Here is a 20,587-nt window from a genome sequence, read left to right as displayed (position 1 = left end):
ACAGACTCCCCTACCCTCCAGCTGGCTCCACACGGCAGCAGGAGAGGGGCCAGGCAGGCTGCCATCATTTGGGTGACAGGTCTCTTATTTGTGTATATTCTAACATCACATCACAATTACATTTATTGGTTATAATAGTCACAATATATTAAAAAATGCCTTTTCACTTACTGCCGCCCACCTGAAGCCCCCTTGCACTCACAGCCCCCATTCCTCACGCCCACTAGCTGTATGATATTCCATCAAATTGTGGGTTCTAATTCACATACTCACCCAGTTCCCAATAGGATAACGAACTGAGTTATTTTACCCATAAAATCTTTCATGTTCTTGTGAAGCCTTTTAGGACAAGTTCTAGACATGGTCTCACTGTTCCTTCCCGACGGCTGCCGCCACGTCCGGCCGGCAGGAATGGTCCAACAGAGAACAGACACCAGAGAAGAGAGAGGCTGGGCCAAGCGCGCAGGGAGGGGCAGCCTCGGAACCTCCAGGGTCTTCCCCTCAGAAGGGAGGGGTGCCCTCTCCTCCTCTCAGGCCTGCTCAGTGACACTGCAGCCTCCAGGCCCCTGCCCTCAGGGTAGTAACCCGATGCCACATAGACGGTAGTGGGGGGCGTGAAACAGTGACAAGGGCCAACCCAGAAGGGGACTAGACGCTGAGATCGGCTGCTGGGCTTGAGGCTCAAGGTCAGGGCTAGGATGTAGACACGTTGCCAAGGGACCAGTGCAGGCCTGAGGCCCTCGGCAGGGTGCAGGCCGAGAAGGGCATGAGGAATGAGGGCCTGCCAGACACTGCCACCGACAGCAGCAGCACCAGGACAGACATGGAGAGGATGGGCTGGCGAGGGCCGGTTACAGTGGCAGAGAAGCCAAGGGGCAGACCTGGGGGCCAGCCCAGTGCACAGGGCCAGCCCAGGGCCAGCGCTGCAGAAGGAGCAGGCAGCCACTGCACTCAGAGAAAACTGACCACGGGTGGACGCCACCGGCCGGAAACGGGGTCGCATGGCCACAGGCAGCCTCCTTAGGCCTCCTTTCCTTCTGTCCCTCTAGCACCCCTGCGGGCTCCTCCCCCGGTCTGCCCATGGGTGTAACTCAGCAGGTAGCATCCACCTTCCTGCCTCCGTCCCCACCGCTCCTCTGACAGCCATCCCTGTCCATCCTGACCCTGGCCGCTACACTGGGAGTCACCCCGAAAGCAACTCCGGGTCCAGGCCTTCCCAGAGGCCCATGGAGGGAGGACTGAGGGCTCAGCCTGGGCATGCAGGAGTGTACCGTTAAACCTGTCGGCGAGGGTGTGCTCCCCAAGACAAGCCGTCTTCACTGAGAAGACGTGGCCACGAGCCCGGTGAGGAAACCAGGTGCTCAGACAGAACGCAGGATGAGGTGGTGCTGCCGACGGGCCCAAGTGCATCTCACGGGCCACAGGCCAGGTGCTGACCCCCTGCCCGTGTGCGCAGCTCTCTCCAGCTCTGTCTCAGGGCCTTTAGCGCGTCTTCCTCAGAACTCCAACACAGAAACCATCACTATTTTCCAAGGTTTTGCCGAAACGCATCTTTTCTCTGCCCTCTTCTCTAAGGAACCTCACCTCACCCAGGCGCTGTTCACAAGCAGGTTCTCTCTCACACACACACGGGACTCACATGAGCTAAACGGGTTCCCTTTTCACCAGTGGGCCCCCTCATTTAATTTAGGTTTCTTGAAGGGATGTCCTCCATTTTTGGTAAGCCTCCCTTCGGTCCCACGCTCAACCCACCTGGACAGTTAACAAAACACAGGTACAGGTATTCCCTGTACAACACGGTACTTCTATAATACGGTTTTGCTCTAACATGGTTAGGGAATTGGGGAAACCTCCGTATAACACAGTACTTCTATAACACGGTTTTGCTCTAACACAGAGAATTGGGGAAAACTCCCATATAACATGAAATCAGGGAAATCCCTGTCATATTGAATGTGATAAAATTTTGGACTGGAATAATCTAATAAACTCATCAAAGAAATAAAACCAACAACATTAAATGCTTGTCGGAAAAATATATGGCCAGAGTCAATTCAAAATGAAAATCCAATCGAGTCAGCAGAAAACAGGACGGACAAAATAGTAGAACTTGCTAAGTCTTTAGGAGGGGAAGGCTTTGATGGTATGGCTGTAGGAGATACCCAAGAACTGCTGGTAGACGAAGAAACTGATGAAGCAATTTTGGTGGAAATGACATCTGCAATCTGCCAAGATAACTGAGGGGACGATAGACTGAGGAAAACGAAGAAGTGAAACAGGTTACTCTCCAAAGCGTAAAGAGAGGCCTAGACTTAGCCGAGCAGTTAGTCCTATTTCTTAAATGCAGATCCCTGCACTGCCAGGAGCACAGAGTTGAAGAGAGAACTTCAGAAGTGCTTAGCACCGCATAAGGAAATTTATAAAGATCTCTCGGCTAAAAGCAAGCAATCTAAAATAACCGATTTTTTTGTAAAAAGTAGAGCATAGAAATCAAGATAACGCTGAAGAAAGTTCAGAGGACGAGGATATCTTGTTAAAAAGAAAATGCATTCGGTTAATGGAGCTTGGTAGTGATGATGAAGAAAACATTGCTTAATTCATAATAACATGTAATACTTTTGATGAAAATTGCTTTAATAAAGATATTCCTCTTAATTATGAAAATATAATAGCATGTTTTTTTAACTTTTGGAACCTAACCCCCCTTTTTGTACCAGTTCTTTGTTCCGTATAACACGGATTTGCATAACACGGCCTTTGTTCAGAACCTAACAACCGTGTTATACAGGGGGTTACCTGCACTTCAAACCAGGCCTACTAGCACATACAGGCAACTTTTCCTAGAAAACGAGCCAGAAAGCAAGCCTCGCGGAGGTCGCCGTGGCCTTACCCCAATGTGCTGGAAGAGCCAGGACCGCATCACACTGGTGGCATGCTTCGGCAGGACTCCCCTCTTGTTTTTAGAGGAGCCGTCGTCTTGATGCAAGATGCTCAAATCTTGGTTTAACTGTAACTGAAGCTTTAAAACAATTGAAAAATAATGTCAGAAAGCACAGAAAATTACGACACGCCCCAGCAGTTCACGACTTCTGATGGAGAAAACCACCGCGGGTCTTAAGGATAAATGCCTCAGTCACAGCAGAGGCGCGCGCACACACTGATTTAAGGCTCGGCTCCCTCCGTCCCGTCACTATTTACACCACGGTATCTGAGCCAGCAGAGGCCCCTGGCCTGCGACGCAGAAGGGATGGACGCTGAGAAGCCCCTGAGCCACACGCCTGCAGACGGGCAAGGTCCATGTCTCCACCACCTGTCCTCATCTTGCTTCCTCTAAGAATGGGCGCCATAAGACCCGAGTTCTGGGCCCAAAAGAGGCTTCAAGCAGCTGCTGAGAATGGAGAGGGAAGCTGAGAGGACCCATAACCAGAGGAGGCGGTGCCCGCTGAACAGAGGGGAAGGGAAGAGCTACACGCACGCACGGGGCAGACAAAGGGGTCGCAAAGCGAAGGCGGGGTCTCAGCAGCCTCCGCAAACACAGTTTCCCTCGCCCAAGAAAAGCACAAAACGCTGTCTGCCATTCCATTTCCACAGGAGACACGCATAACGCTTCCTGGGTAAGTGTCACACACGAACCCGAGGAAGCCTTGATGCTGCGAGGCCCTGCTCAGGCCCCGGCACGTGTCCCAGGCGCAGCCTCGCACTCCCGGTGTGCTCACGGAAATGGTGTCACAGCCGTCACTGCAGGAACCAGGGAAGCAGCAGATGCCCTGGACCCTTGAACGACATGGTTTGCTGCGTGCGGGCCCGCTCACACGGCCTGCACATCAGTGCACACCTGCGCTGTCCGAGGGTCAGTGCGCTGCTTGATAGGGCCCCGAGCGGACCGGTCAGGGGTGTCTCTGCCATTACTCGCAGTTTAATTCAGAGCTGACAGGTGAATCCAGCTTTATAAATAAACGAACACCAACTTCTATAGGTTGATTTCAGTATAATGTACTCATAAATGTAGATTCAAGGATTTGCAAGTTCAACTGGGGGAGGTGTTCACTGTACTATTGGTGCTTCCTCTGGATTGACATCATTTTGGACATATTCTAAAAAAGCCTGAACACCATCATCTAAACAGACATAAAATGTGTAACCTGAAAGAGACATTAAGAACACTAATGGTATCTAACATTTCTTAAAATTCCAGATTATTGCTAAGGGCATAATTGTTTTCAAATGTATTTGTTTGTTTGTTAAAAGACTGAAAGTAAATGGTATTAAAAGTGCTGCCTGAATGCTGATGTTCCTGCACAGGAAAAAGAATGGACAAGTGAACTTATAAAACTGATTCCAAAGCACCAGGGCCAAAAGTTAGCTGTCTGCCCAATCTGCCTCCATTTAATGTACGACATTCTTCAGGAAACTTGGCACGTACTTCAGTGTTGCTTTTTTGTGTGCAGGGTTAGAGCAACTGTGGGCTCATGAATAGGCAAAGTGAGGAGGGGCACCCGTGATGCCACTGTAAGGATGCCTGGAGTGGGGGGTGGGGGGCGCTGGGAGCACATACCCAGCCAAGAGAGCAAGCAAGCAAGGGCCTATTAGCCCCGCTGGGATCCAGCAAAGCCCGGGACTGGACAAGGCAGGTGACATAAAAGCCTAGGGATCTGGCTGAAAGTCCATTTGAGAAGCAGTGAGACCCCATCATTCTCTGTAGATGACCCTTCTACCCCCGCTCCTGCAGGAGACCCGGGGTTTCTTCCCCAAAGAAACAGACCAGAGCCTGCAGACTCAGTACATGCGCAAGGCTGGAGGGAGCGAGGGAGGGGCAGGGCTAGAAGGAGAGGTGAAGAAGGTCTGCACACAAAATGGGAGACCCCAGTCCACCCCTGCCCCTGCCGCGATGCTTCTGCCCAAGCAGAGATCAGAGCCCTTCTCCGGAGAAACTAAGGAAGAAATGACCGAAGGCCGGCAGAATGCGGAGTAAGCCCGTGGAGAAGCCAGCCCGCCACAGCCCAGCCCCTGACTAGCACCAAGGAGCTTGTGTGTTTACATTTAAAAGGGCAGCAAAGTGTTGTCCCCAAACACCTGAAAACCTCCATCACAAAAAGTGGACACCAAAGTGAATAAGCTCTGAGATGCAGAGAAAACAGAAAGAATGCAGAAACCCAAAAAACTTAAACCATGAACCAAAAACAGGATGCAGAGAGGGCAAGGAAGGGTATTAGAAATTCAAACTGTGCTTGAACATTTTAAACTATAGAGGGGCTGGAAGATAAAAGGAAATCTCTCAGAAAGTTGGCAAAAAGTTGGCAGTGGGCATACAAACAAAAATGCACAGCAACCAAGAGGCAGTTGGTTCAGAAGGGCTGGTGGCCAGTTTAAGGGCCCTAGAAAGGAGAGAATGTGCCTGCTGAGGGCAGGGGAAGGGCTGTCACAGAGTTCAAGGAAATGACCCAGAACACAAACCACGAGGTCCTTCGGCAGGCAGCGCTCAGCACCAAAAGCCTTGGGCAAAGAGAAGCGTCTAAGAACCAGCGACCTGATCAGAGGCAGCGCTGCCCCAGGGCACACGGAGGCACGGATGCCGCCACCCCGCCTCCGGGGAAGCGTGTCTCATCTGGAGCTGCATGCGTACACAGGTGTCCTGTCAAGTACGGGACCAAAATCAAGTCTCAACACAATGTACTTCCCATGTACAGCCTCTCTGGAAGTTTTTGAAGGTGGCAGTAAAGCCGAGAAAGCAGAAAACATGGGCCCTGAGAGAAGGGGGTCCTCAGGGTGAGGGCAGAGGCAAGTCCAAGGACATCCCTAGGCGGGGCCTGCGCAGAGAGCGGCCTGGACACGGGAGACCAGCGGGGCCGAGAGCTCCTGTTGTGCAGGCTGCGTGCATGGGGAATCACCGAGAACCCTGGAGGATTTAGCCGTCGACACCAGGGACACGGAGCAAAGGGGTGGGGGGTGGGGATCAGTGATTAGCTCGGGTAGAGGCAAACATCTGAACTGGAAATGCGCTGTCGGCACGGTTAGACACCAAGCTCAGTAGAAGCCAGTATTTACATGACGACGTTCCAACTGAAAACAGATCCGACTACACCACACCCTGAATGAACGGGGAGGACACATGAGAGACGTGGCAAGGGGTGAGTTAAGAGAGGAGGTTTTTATTTAGAAACATGAAGGGAAGAAACAGAAGAAATGTTTAGAAGACCCGAGAGTGGTCGCCTGAGGGGACTGGGACGGGGGTGGCTCGGAGGCTGGGACAGGAACCGCTGTCCTGTTAGGAGCCTTTCAGCACCTTGGACACCGACCTAGATGACAGAGCAACTCAGTGAAGTTGTACAACAGAAGTACAACTCTGCAGGGAAAGGGGGTGGTTAAGGGGAAGGAGAGACCCCGCCCCCACCCCCTGCCTGCTGCTGCTCCTTTCCTCAAACAATGTTTTGAACTGGGCTTGTACTCCATGTATAGTTAAAGACTTCTCCCTAGAACTGTAGGAACAGGGTCCAAACCCTGTGCACGACTCTGCCTGGCGCTGGGCCAGACGGTGCCCCACGGCGCTGACTCTCTCTTCCCAGGGAGCTGGGCGAAGCTGGGCTAAAATCCCCCGTGTGCCCTCCACCCAGCCCCCCACCCCCACCCCGGGCAGGGACCCGTCCTGAGGTACAGGACGGGATGGCACGGGCACACCCAGGACTGACTGCCACCACACTGCCATGCTGCCGAGGCCCACCTGTGAGTAATGCTGACCACCAGAGTGACAACAGGAGCCGTGATAACCTCCAACTCTCTGGACAAGGCCAACCCTGAGTCTCTGACACAACACAGACGCTCCTACTGGCAGGTTACCCACCCCAATTATCTGAAGCACAAGGACCCCCATTTTGGTCCAGAAAGAAGGGAAAATAAGATCGCCCAAGCAGCCCAAACAGCTGTGGCAGAATCATATCTATAACGTCTAGGTTTTATTCAAAGAATGCCACACCACGACCCGCAATCACGTTTCTTTACTCTCCTGTGAGAAACCCAAGTAGCTCTTTTCTTTGGCTTCCCAGCCTGGCCACACTAGAAACAATGACAACAGGGAAGATAAGACACTTAAGGACAAGGGGTACCGTGGGCCACCATGACCCAGAGCAGGGGCAGCCCACAGGCAGAAGCAAAGGAGTTATGCTCCCCAGGGACCCGCTGAATGGATCTGGGGAGAGACACCATGTTAGACATGACAAGGTATTTCACTGAAATAATTCAAATTTTGTATAATCTATTTAAGCTAGTAATTTATTGTCTGTAAGAAAACTCAGTCAATTAGAAAACTTCTTTCTCAAACAGCAGGGTGAATGAACTCTAGCATATAAGTAAGGCATTTGATTAAAGCACTTGCCTCTAAGAATGGCTCACCTCAATACTAGGTAACCCCGCAAATGAGGCCCTGCTTTATGTTCACAGCTATTGTAAGCGGGAAACTACAGGGAGGGCAGGGTGGTCAGGGACCCAGGACCAGCATGGGCGGGCCTAGCTCCTCCCCATCTCCCCAGCGCCCATTTGCTGTCCCTGGGACGTGACCTAGTGTCCTAGGTCATCGGTGCCCAGGTGGCCTCTGAGGCCTCACAACCACTCAGCCCTGACCAGCCCCAGTGCGACTTTGTCCAACAAAACCTTCCATGAAGTCAAAGGCAGGAACCCTGGGCTGGCTGCGCAGGCCCACGCACACCCCACCCCCCTCGAGTGTGCTGATCCAGAAAACACCCACATCCCCGAGGCGGGGCCTCCGGGTGGCTAAGAGTGTAGAAAACATGTGTGCAGGCCAAAGACAAGGAAATAACACACAGAAGGACCCGCTGCATTAAATGAGAATCAATAACAGAAACACTATCCTTCTGATCAAAGCCAAGCTAAATGTAAAGGTTGTGTGTGTGTTTCCAGAACTTAGAGGGGCCTGGGGGACCACCAAGCCCAATCTCATGTTACCAAAGACACAGAGAGGACAGGACCATCCTAAGGTCATGGCATGTCATGCATTTTCAGCTCTGTTGCTTCTGCCCTCGAAGCTGCCCCTGTGCTCTGGGAGCAGGTGGGCCAGGGGAGGAGCAGCAGACCAGCCTTCTTGAAGCAGGGCCCCCAGTGGGTAGCGTGGGGAGGGGGCAGGGGAGCCCCCTCTCAGGCTTCTCCCCAGGTGTGGCGGGGCATTAAGCAAGTGCCCCAGATACCCTGAAGCCCTGCTTGGCTCAGCAGGAACACACCAGAAAGGCCGCGGAAAGCTTTGCAGAGGGCACCTGGCCCACACTCTCATGCTGGAGGTGGGAGCCGGCCAGGCGTGGTCCGGGAGCCCGGCTGAACTCTGCTGTGACCTGGCGGTGGAGGGACTGTGCGTCTACATGGCCCCCAGTCTCCTGGTTCAGAGACAACTACACAATCCAACGCTCAACTGGACAGCTGCGGTTGCTTGAGGGGAAGGATAATGGGTGACTTGTTCCTGCTTCCTTAGACTTTTCTGAACCTTGCAACGTTTTTACAATTAGAGAGATGAAGATGAAAAAAAAAAAACAAAGTACTGACGTTCAGGTTCATTGGAGGAGCTACATGACAGCCCCCAGACAGAGCGGCTCCAGCCTGCCTCCCGCTGCACCCCTCCGCTGTGCAACAGCCCCCACCCCAGCCCCACAACAGAATGGCACACACACCTGGGAGTTCTGGATCCTGATCGTCCCAGGTGACAAGGCTTGTGTCACTACTTGGCCTTGAGGAGTGACAACCGTGACAGGCTGATAAACTGTGCCACCTCAAAAAGGAAGAAGAAAAAAACTGCATTTAAGTCTCAATGATTTAAAACTAATTTCCTCACTATACTATGAAATGAATAAAATCTCTAGTTTGACAAACTTTTTTTTTTTATCCTCACTTGAGGACATTTTTCCCCATTGTTTTTAGAGCTAGAAAGAGAGACAGAGAAGCATCGATGCGAGAGAAGCATCGGTAGGTTGCCTCCTGCACACGCCTGGAATAGGAATCGCATGCGCCTGGATTGAGGACAGAACTTGAAACCCAGTATGTTCCCTGACCGGGAATCGAGCTCATAACCTTTTGCTGACAAGATGATGCTCCAACCAACTGAGCCACACCGGCCAAGGCTGATGATGAGCCTTTTACATCATTTCAAAAGATCGATACTTGGCTAGTCAACTTGTTCCTGTATGTTACCAGAATGAACTCACAGCACAAGCAGGGCCCAGGTGACACGCTGACATCCCTGCGGCCCTCACAGACGGGGCCCAGGGTGCAGCTGGCTCAGGAGTCTGCACTCCCCTGCCTTTTGCTCGCCTCCATTTTCTACTTTTCCTCACAATGAGCACATATCAAGGGGCTTGGACAAAGGTGTCAGATGACAAATATTTTTTTTTTTCCTCTTCTTGTAGTTTGACAAATATTTTTATTACAGTTCTCTTTTTGGTCAAATGTGCTCCATTCTCCTGTAGAGGCTTCCCTTTGTGCTATTACATGGGTTTTTTCGGCGTAAATTTCTCCCCCTCCTTACAGTTCCAAGATGGTCTTGTACTTGCAACATTCTAGGTGATGGTTTTTATTATACAAGTTAAACCAAGACTAATTCTGAATTTTTATTTACCTATCATCAGTTAATGACACAACTTAAGCTATTCCATGTGCTGCTAAGAGAATAATTAAAAACTATTATTTGAAAATTACAATTGATTTTTGCTATACAGTTTTAACTCCTCTATAAAACCTTTCTTCCCAACATTTCTTTTTGGTAGGAAAACACAATATGCAAAGTATTTGTCATTGAGGATTAACAAGAAAGAGGCATTCAAAGAGGCTAGACTGTGGGGCTCCCATTAGGGAACTGGTGTTAATTAAAAGTTATACGTATGCACATCTCCACTCTGCTATGGAGGACTTTTTCTGCACAAGCTCAAGGCAAAGGTGTGCTTTCATCCACCGCCATACCTGCCACCGTTGCCATGGTTACGTTCCCCTGCTGCAGCGCAGATGCTGGCACCACGATTCCCTGGGGGCTGAGAGTGCCTGTGATGGCGCTTTGAATCTGCTGTAAGTCAGAAACAGACGGGAAGGGATGATTAGGAAACAGAGCACCCGTGTTTAAAACTTCCAAACAAGTGGCATAATAGCATCATCAATAAAGGAGATGCTTGAGGCAAGAACACAATCAGGTGGCAAGCCTTCGATGAAGCAGGCTCCACAGATCCAGAAACCAGGAGAGGCAAGACTGCCTGGATATGAGATGGGATGACTGATACTAAAATATCAGTTTCAATTTGGCTTCCAAAAGATTATCTTTCATCTCATCACATATCAACCACACCTTACAGTCCTGGAGGTTATGACTAGGGAGACCACGATCACCTGATCTCATCCTATACCTCTTCCATTCAATTTGGCTCAGACTCTTGATTTTCCAAAGCCTCCTTGACAGGATGAGCACTTTCAGAAGATTATGCCACAGGTTTGGGAGGTTCTCAGTGGTGATGGGGAGCCAGCCCGGGCTCACACAGCTCTGTACCACCCCGACCCTAGCACACACACACACCTGAGCCCCGACCTCGTGTGTGCATGCATGTGGAGTACTAGGCCTGGGCCTGGCCTGCAGCACACTCCATGTAAACATCTGTGAATACCACATCAGAGATTGTACTCATGTGACATTAGATCCAAATGGGCAAATTTACCCACTGACTGATGGCTGGATTGGTGGTTGGCAAGGGAAGGGATCCCTGCACCTGGCCTCTAGCATGGGGTCTGGCACACGCAGGCACCCAGATATTTGAGGAGATAAGTAGCCCAAGTGGATATCACCCAGAGGTGATTACCCTGTAAGCTTCGGCAGGTGCCCAAGAAGTAGGGTACATTAACTTGGCCAGAATAAAGCTAGGCCATCAAACAATAATCCAAGCTCCCACATCTAAAACCTAAAAAGAAAGGAACAAAATAAAACCAAAGCAAGTAAAAGGAAGGAAACAATAAAGGTCAAAGCAGATAACAATGAAACTGAAAACAGAAAACAACAGTGAAAAATAAACGAGTTCTTCCATAAGACCAACATATTGACAAACCGCTAGTAATACCAACAGAGAAAAGAAAAAAGACATATTACCAATATCAGAGATGAAACGGGGAGATCGCTGCATACCTTGCTGAACTCAACACACACAGATCTGACGTAGGAAACAAACTCCTATATGAAGTAGATATATTTGAACAGCCCTGCAACTTATTAAGGAAACTAAATTCATAATTTAAAAACCTCCAAAAAAGAAATCTATCAAACATGTAGAGAAAAATTAAGCCCTCACAAAAAAAAAGAAGAGGAGGCAATACTCTCCAGTTTGTTTTCTGAAGCCTGTTCTATCCTGATACCAAACTTACTCTAAGACTGTACCAGAAAGATAACTACAGGCCAATATCTCTCAATATAGACACAAAAATGCTTACCAAAATATTATCAAACAGAACTCAGGAATCCATATAAAAGAATTATGTGCCATCACCAAGTACAGTTTATTCCAGGAATCCAAGGCTTGTTCAATATTCAAAACTCAATGTAATCTACCATATTAACAGGCAAAATAAATAAATAAACCACATAATCATATCAATCCATGCATTTGACAAAATTCAACTTAATAAAAACTCTCAGAAAAATAGGAATAGAGGGGAACTTCCTTAGCTTGATAAAGAGCATCTAGGGAAAAAACCTACCATTAAAATTAAAATTAATAGTGAAAGACTGAACTTTCCTTATAAGATTGGGAACAAGCAAAGGATTCGTGCTCTCACCAATCCTACTCAAGATAGGGCTGGATGTTCTAGCCGATAGGCAAGAAAAGAAAACTGAAAGTATACAGATCACAAAGGAAGAAACAATTGTCCTATTTGTAGATGATACGACTGACGAGGTAGAAAATCCTAAGGAATCTACATAAAGGACCTCCTGGAACTAATGAGTTCAGCAAGGCCACAGGATACAAGATAAATATTAAAAAACAACTGTATTTCTAAAAATAGCATCAACACTGAAGTTAAAAAAATACAACAGCCTTTACAATTGCTCAAAAAATAAAATACTTATGTGTAATTCTAAAACTACATGAGCAGGAGTCATATGTTGAAAACTATAAAATACTAATGAGAGAAACCACAGGAGAACAAAGGGATGAGGAGGTGCATCACGTGTGTGAGATGAAAGAATTAACACAGCAAAGAATGTCAATTCTCCCCGAAATGACATACAGATTTAATGCAATTTCTGTCAAAATCTCAGTAACATTTTTTTGTAGATGTAGATAAGATTATTCTAAAATCTATATGAAAAAGCAAAGGAACTAGAAATAGCTAAAATATTTCGAGAAAGAATATTTTGAAAAAGAATAAAGTGAGAGGATTCAGTCTACCCAATTTTGAGATTTAATATTCAGCGACGGTAATCAAAACTGTATGGTATAATACACAGATCAGTGGGACAGAACAAAGGACACAGGAATAAACCCTGTAAATGTGTCCAAGTGACTTCTGACGAAGGTGCAAACACAATTCAGTGGAAGAAGAAGCCTTTTTAACAGATGGTACTGGAGCAATGGGACATCTAGAGGCAAACGTATGAACCTCAGTCAAAACCCTCACATTTTATATAAAAGTTAACTCAGAAATCATGGATTTAAATGTAAAATATAAAACTTTTAGAAAAAAATATAAAGAGAAAATCTTTGGGATCTAGGACTAGGCAAAGAGTTCTTAGACTTGACACCAAAATCACAACTAATAAAAAGAAAAGCTGGTAAATAGGAATGATCAATATTAAAGACTGTTGAATAAGCAAGTCCAGAAATAAATCCTCACTTAGACGGTCAATTAACGTACAACAAAGGAGACAAGCATATATAATGAGGAAAGATGGTCTCTTTAATAAGTGTTGGAAAAATTGGACAGATACATGCAAAAAATTAAATTGGACCACTTTCTAGAGCATGTACAAAAATAATCTCAAAATGGATTAGAGATTTAGATGTAAGACTTGAAATCATAAAACTCTTAGAAGAAAACATAGGTAGTAAACTCTTTGACATTAATCTTAGTAATATCTTTGTGGATGTATCTCCTCAAACAAGAAAAACAAAGGGAAAAATAAACAAACTTTTGCACAGTGAAGAAAACCATCTAGCAAAACAAAAAGACAACCTACCAAATGGCAGAAGATACTCACAAATGCTACCTCCAATAAGGAGCTAATACCCCAAATATATAAAGAACTCATACAATTTAATACCAAAAAAATAAAAAAACAATCTGATTAAAATATAAGAAGAGAACCTGAGTATGTCCTCTTTAGAAAAGAGGACATACAGATGGATAACAGACACATGAAAATATGCTCAGCATCACTGATCATCAGGGAGATGCAAATTAAAACCACGATGAGATATCACCTCACACCTGTCAGAATGGCCATCATTAGTAAATCAACAAACAACAAGTGTGGACAAGGATGTGGAGAAAAGGGAACCCTGGTGCACTGTTGTTGGGAATGTCGATTGGTGCAGCCACCATGGAAAACAGTATGGAGGCTCTCAAAAAACTAAAAATAGAGGTGCCTTGCGACTCAGCAACTCCACTTCTGGGTGTTTAGCCCAAGGAGAGAAAAACCTGAATTCAGAAAGATGCAGTCACCCCCAGGACCGCTGCAGCATCATTTACAACAGCCAAGGCATGGAAGCAGCCTCAGTGCCCGTCAGCAGATGACGGGATAAAAAAGAGGCGGTGCATATATACAATGGAACACTGGTCGGCAATACAAATAGTGAAATCTTGCCGTTTGAGACATGAGTGGACCTGAAGGGTATTATGCTAAGTAAAAATAAGACAGACAGAGACAAATACCGTATGATTTCACTCACAGGTGGAACCTAAAAGGACAAAACAACTGAATGAACAACAATAACAAAACAGAAACAGACTCATAGATACAGACAACAAGCTGATGGCCGCTAAAAGAAAGGTGGGTGGGTAGATGGGTAAAACAGAAATTAAAAGTAAATAAATAGCCCTGACTGGCATGGCTCAGTGGGTTGGGCATTGTCCCACAAAGCGCAAGGTCACCAGTCTGACTTCCCATCAGGGCACACGCCGGGGTTGTGGGCCAGGTCCCCAGTTGGGAGCGTGTGAGAGGCAACCCATCGATGTTTCTCTCCCTTGCTCTTTCCCATTCCCTCTCTCTGAAAATAAATAAATAAAATCTTCTTTAAAATTATCATTAAAAATAAAAATAATAAAATAAAAGACTGGGGAAAATGTTTGCTCTGCAAAAGACCCTGTCAAGAGAATAAAAAAATAAGCTACAGACTTGGAGAAAATATTTGCAAACCATATATCCCATAAAGGACTAGTATCTAGAATACTCTCAAAAGTCCAGTTTAAAAATAATCCAATTAGAAACTGGGCAAAAGATGTGAGAAGATATTCTACCAGTGAGGATATACAGATGCAAAGAAAGTATGTGAAAAGAAGGTTGCCACCCTTAGCTGTCAGGGAGATGCAAGTTACTACCACAGTGAATGTCACTACCACCTATCAGGTGGCTCCCACAAAGGGCTCCAATACGCAGGAGCCTGAGGACAAGACACTGAGTGAAATAAGCCAAATACAGAAGGACAGATGATTTCCCTGACATAAGGTCCCTAGAGTTGTTTCAGTTTGGGGAGATGGAACGTTCTGGAGATGGAGGGTGGAGATGTCGGCACATCAGTGTGAATGCGCTTAGCGCCACTGCACTGTACACTTAAATGTGGTTAGGAGGGTAAATTCTACGATATGTGAATATCACCACAATTTAAAAAAATATATTGTTAAAAAAAAAGAAAACAAGAAAGAAGTGATGGGGCCTCACTGCGTTCACTGTGCGAGGCCAGAGGGACTGTCGCTGGGATTCACTCCCAGCCCAGGCTGGGGCCAGAGGTCGGGAGGTTCTTTGAGCAGGAGAGCCACTGAGACAGCCTGACAATTCTGAAAGGGCTGGTGGTCTCAGGACCAATACAATCCATCCTTGCAGATGTGACAGCAACCAGGAAGTAGAGCAGGACCCGAACATAAATACCTGGGACTGGACAGGGGAATACGGGCTTCCAGGTTCTCCACTCAGAAGAGTTTCACTGTTCATTTTCGTTTTTAGACAAGCAATATATCGACTGCAGAAATCTTTGCAGAGTTCATTAACCTTTTCCAGCTCAAGAAGGTGAATACGCAAAACCTGGATTGCTTTTACCATCTAGAAGTAGAGAAAATGAAGACTTTCAGACAAAAAGCAGGTAGCATGATGTTAAATCGTAATTATCACCACATAACTGCTCTCAGTTATCAGCCTGAACCCTGTATTGCCATCACCATCTGTACTGCCAGCGACAGAAGTGGAATAACTTCAGACATTGTGCAAAATGACAAACTGGCCCTGCACCGCTGACCCGCGGCATGGCACAACGCCAGCACCGACCCCGGGAAGCACAGAGCCAGGGCCAGCGGCCTCAGCCAGCTTTGCCCTTGCTGCGCAGCCCCATGGGGAGGCCACCAGCTCTCGCTCTGCTCCTGTTCTTTCATCCGTAAGTGAGGATGGGCACAGACCCATCTGACCCGTGGGTCTCCACTTTGTCGAAGTTCAACTTACCAGCTCCACCTTTGCTGGATCATGCTTCTGGTGTCAAGGTTAAGAACTCTTTCCCTAGCCCTTGATTAGCCCTAGATCCTAAAGATTCTCTCTTACGATTTTTCTAAGTTTCATGACTGTGTATTAATTGACTAAGTTTGGGGGCAATTTGTCCCACAGCAGTAGATATTATAACTAACACTGATAATAAAACCATTACCATGCGCAGCACCTGCCTGGGCATTCACAACCCACAGTTCTGCTACTTCTGCTGTGAGTTTGGCGTAGTAATTCATAGCATCTCCGGAACGAACCAGTCCGTCCGTCAGTGATGAGGAATACTGAGCATGAAGCTCACTAGGCCCTGCGCTCTAACACCAGTCAGGACAGCCTTGGTCCCTGCCAGCCCGGGAACACCGGGGCCGCTCCTGCTCCCCACTCACTGGTGGCTGGCTGTGTGACAGACAGTCAGAGGCAGAGAGAGCTTCTGGTCCTAAGGCCAAAGGGCAGCCACTGTCAGTCCTGTTTCAAAGATGAGGAGACAGTCTCAAAGTCAAACTCACCTATAAAGTTTATTAAGCTATGAGGGTTGAATGTCTAATGAGAACTTTAAAAAGCAGGAGCAACAATTAAGACCCAGGCAATGTATTCAAGGAAAAGACTTCCAAAGACCCTTTTCTGCTGATCAGGGCCTGACGAAGGTGTTGGTCTGGGAGCCAGCAGGCTTTAAGGGAAATGCAGTGAGGGCCCAGACCCAGCTTGCACTGCTCCCCTTGGATGCAGCAGTGACATTACCTCCAAAGAATTCTCCATTTCCTTCAGAAAGCGCAGAGAACCCTGAATTTCAGAGCACTGGACCTCGGAGCAGGGCACTGACGTGAGCCAGGCTGGCTGCAGACAGAACGATCAGGGGAGGTAGTGAGGGGCCTCGGAGACTTTGTTAAGCCTGACCCTGCTCTGTGCTGGTGGGCCTCCCCAATTCTTCAGGAACTTTGTGAGCAAACCAGTGTGAGCCTTAAGACAGGGCTATCATGGAGAATAAAGTCACGTGTCCACAGTCGGGGAAAAGCCAAGGGCTGAAGCTGGGCACAGACATGTTGCCTCAGAAGGCAGTCAGGCCAGCATGCCAACCCCAATGAACCTTTACAAATGTTTAGGAGAGAACTGAATCCTCTGGTCCATTCAGAATGCAGGCTGAAACCAGCTTATTTAATTATCAAGGGAAAGGGTAACTAGAGAAGGCTGGAAGACATTCAAGTCACACATTCGAACACACACATGCACACACACACACGCACACAAATAAGTTATTTCATTAAGTATAATATTCTCCCCTTTAGCAGAACTACAGACAGTCTTAAGTTCTTACTGGAAGTTTAGTATTTATCAACCTGATTTTAAATTTAAGAAATAAAAAAATAAAGCATTTATTTTACTCACTAAATTGTCAGTTTCCGGGTCTTCGCAAAAGAAGGGTTTTCCTTCCTTCTCCTGCTTCCTTACAAAATTTTCAATGTCCACATCGAAACTGGCAGAAGTTGTGCCTTCAGAGCCCTGCGTGGATTGCTCACATTTTTCAAATAACAAAGCTAATAATGGAAACAATGGATGCCTGGGGGGAAAGAAAAAAATACATGGATGTTCCACATTTGCATCAGAATGTTTCAGTATGTATGTATGTATGCATTACTTGACCTATCAGCTTTACTGAGATATAATTTACATAACATATAATTCATCCAAAGTTCACAATTCAATAATTTTTAGTACATACACAGAGTTATGCAATCATCACCACAGTCAGTTTTAGGACATTTTCATCACCCCCAAAAGAAACCCTGCAGCCATTAGCAGTCACTCCCCATTCACCCACCAGCCCCAGCCTCAGGCCACCACTAATCTGCTTTTGGTCTCTATAGATCTGCCAGTTCTAGACATTTTATACATGTGACCTTTTGTGTCTGGTATTTTTCACTTAATATACTGTTTTTCAAGGCTCACCGATGCTGTAACAGGTGTCAGTACCTCATTCTTTTTTATGGCCAAATAATATTCCATTGCAATGGATGTACCAATTTTATAGTTTTCTAATTTACGTTTAGGTCTATGGTCCATTTTGAGTGAATTTTTATATGATGTAAGAGTAGGTCAAGGATCTTTTTTCTGCATATGGGTGTCCAATTGTTCTAACACCATTTGTTGGAAAGTCTGCCTTTTCTATTCTGAATTGTTTTTGTACCTTTGCTATAGATCAACTGAATCATATTTGTATAGATTTATTTATAGAATACTGTGGCATTAATCTATGTGTCTATTCCTTCACAAATATCACAATTTCTTAATTACTGTAACATGATAGCAAATCTTATGATCAAATAGACTGACTCCTCCTTTATTCTTTTTCAAAATTGTTTTAGTTGATCTAGTTTTTTTGACTTCCATATAAAATTTAAAATTAACATGTCTACATGTACAAAAATATCCTGCTAAAACTTAATTGGAATTGCATTAAGTCTATAGATTGATTTTAGGAAGTGACATCTTTATTAAATTAAGTCTTCCAATCCATGAACACGGTATGTCCTGCCATTTACTAAGTTGTGTTTGATGGCTTGAATCAGCATTCTATATGTATTGATTCGTACTTCAGTTTTTTTGGAGCTCTCATAAATGTATTGTCCTTTCAATTTGTTTCCAGTTGTACAACACTGGTACAGAAATAGGATTGCATGGAACCTCATTAAACTCACTTAAGTATCTGGAAGTTTTCTGGTAGATATTCAGATTTTCTATGTAGATAATCATGTTGTTTGTGCTTTGAGCCAGTTTTGTTTCTTCCTTTCTAATCTTTTTCTTGTCTTACTGCACTGGTGAGGTCTTCAATTACAGTGCTGAGTAAGAGGAGTTATGGTGGACATCTCTGCCTCATTCCCAATCTTAGAGGAAAGCATTCAGTCTTTTACCATCAAGTTTGATGTGAGCTATAGGCTTTTGTAGTTTCCCTTCATCAGTTAAGAAATTCCCTTTTGCTGACAACTTTTAATAATAATTAGTGGTTGATTCTGTCAAATGCTTTTCTGTATCACTTGATATGATCACACTGTAGATCTCATTGGTTGATCTTTGAACAGTGAACTAGTCTTGCATTCCTGGGATAAACTCCATTTGGACACTATATATTATTATAATATTATTCTATTAATTTTTGTTGCTGGATTCAATTTGTTAACATCTTATTGGTGATTTTTATGTCCAAATTCATGAGGGATGCTTGTCTGTACTTTTTTTTTTTTTTTTAATTGTCTTGGTATCAGAGTGATGATCAATTTGTAAACTGAATTGGGAAACATTCCCTCAACTTCTATTTTCTGGACGAGACTGTGTAGACTTGGTGGTTTTTTTTTTTTTTTTTTTTTCTTTATAATTTTGGTAGAATTTCCCAGTAAAATCATCTGGGCCTGAAAATTATTTTTTGCAAGGTGGACTAAAATGTAAAATAACATCTGAACCTGAAAAAATGTTCAGACCAGTAGTTATCACATCATGCCTTACTCTGCCTGCTAATAGCTCTATTGCTCCCAGTGACAAAGTATTCTGCTCTCATCACTCCTCTGACAACCCACGTGCTTCACATCTCTTCACTACCTATAAATGGCCTGCTTGTCTGCATCCATCGGTGTCTGGGACCCCACGGGGGGAGGGCTCACTCCTTCCACATCGGGTTCAGAGCAGTTGGGGTCTTGCTCCGTTTTTAACTCTGTTACTACTTGCATCTGTGAAAGGAGGATAATGTTTGTTACTCAACAGGAAACAAACTGCTCTGAGGTGTTCTCTTCTCAAACAGGAATGCAACAGGGACTGGTAAACTGCCAGCTATGTGACTGGCAACAATACAAAAACCACCCACAAAATCCCTTTTAATTTAATGCTTAGAAAATGGTTAAAGATCAAATTTCCAAACCATTTAAAAACAAAGAGAACTGATATCTGTGAAATGTTCATGATTTTCAAAATCATAGTAACCATATGTTATTGCCATAGGCAATCTTACTCTGTCTCTGCGTGCAGTGTAGCTTCATGATGATAACATTACAGTAAGAAAAGAATAAGCAAATTGTCCAAGCTCTTCTTATCTTGTCACAAAAATAACTCATACCCGATATGCTACAAATCTGTGACAAGGCTGAAATTCTCCCCCATCTACCCTTAAACTTTGGGAATACATAAACTATAACTTTTTTAAAAAGTCACCGTATTCAGAAAACAAAAACAAGCCAGCTGTGTTTACTTTTAATTTTAACAGCTTTATTGAGATATAATTTTTTAGAGATTTTATTTATTTATTTTTAGAGAGAGAGAAGGGAGAGAGAAAGAGAGGGAAAGAAACCTCAATGTGTGGTTGCCTCTCACACACCCCCAATAGGGGGCCTGGCCCACAACCCAGGCACTGGGAATTGAACCAGCAACCCTTTGGTTTGCAGGCTGGCACTCAATCCACTGAGCCACACCAGCCAGGGCTATACGGAATAATATTAAGTGCTTATTTAAAATAATGTTCTCAAAGAGTTTTCTATGTTGTGAGGAAGTGCTTAGCTATAAAAATCAAGCAGTTCCACCCCGCACACGTGCCTGCCACCCCTGTTGCGCCCAGCACTGCAGCGGATACAGGCTGCAGCAGGGCTCAGCCAGGGAGGAGGAAGCACAGAAGACCATCACGGAACAGAATGTAGGAAGGTGATCACTGCCGGCAAGGAGAGAAAGGTCAGAGCGAGCTGCAGTGTAACGAGGGCCCGCAGGGGAGTGTTCGCAGGAAGGCAAAGACCTAGGCAAAGAGTTGCAGGATGGGAAGGAGCCGGCCAAGCTGCTGCCCAAGGGAAGGAGAGTCAAGGGAAGATCTAGGGCCACAGGGCAGAGGGGTGCCCAGGAATGGGGCAG

General features: G+C 45.8%; 1 protein-coding gene across 1 annotated transcript in view; it reads right to left on the bottom strand.

Annotated features, from left to right (window-relative positions):
- Positions 1-20,587, bottom strand: part of PKNOX1 (PBX/knotted 1 homeobox 1) — a 48,731-nt gene that overhangs the window by 5,376 nt on the left and 22,768 nt on the right. Inside the window, exons 3-8 of the mRNA XM_090272013.1 lie at positions 19,298-19,425; positions 17,093-17,264; positions 15,110-15,280; positions 9,952-10,051; positions 8,670-8,767; positions 2,891-3,019 (exon numbers count right to left, since the gene is read on the bottom strand). Coding sequence (XP_090128139.1) covers positions 2,891-3,019; positions 8,670-8,767; positions 9,952-10,051; positions 15,110-15,280; positions 17,093-17,264; positions 19,298-19,425 — 798 coding nt within the window. The remainder of the gene's footprint in view (positions 1-2,890; positions 3,020-8,669; positions 8,768-9,951; positions 10,052-15,109; positions 15,281-17,092; positions 17,265-19,297; positions 19,426-20,587) is intronic.

The sequence above is a fragment of the Furipterus horrens genome, unplaced genomic scaffold (assembly GCF_987537825.1).
Source record: "Furipterus horrens unplaced genomic scaffold, mFurHor1.1.pri manual_scaffold_1, whole genome shotgun sequence".
NCBI lineage: Eukaryota > Metazoa > Chordata > Mammalia > Chiroptera > Furipteridae > Furipterus > Furipterus horrens.
This window is presented reverse-complemented; position numbering and strand designations above follow the sequence as displayed.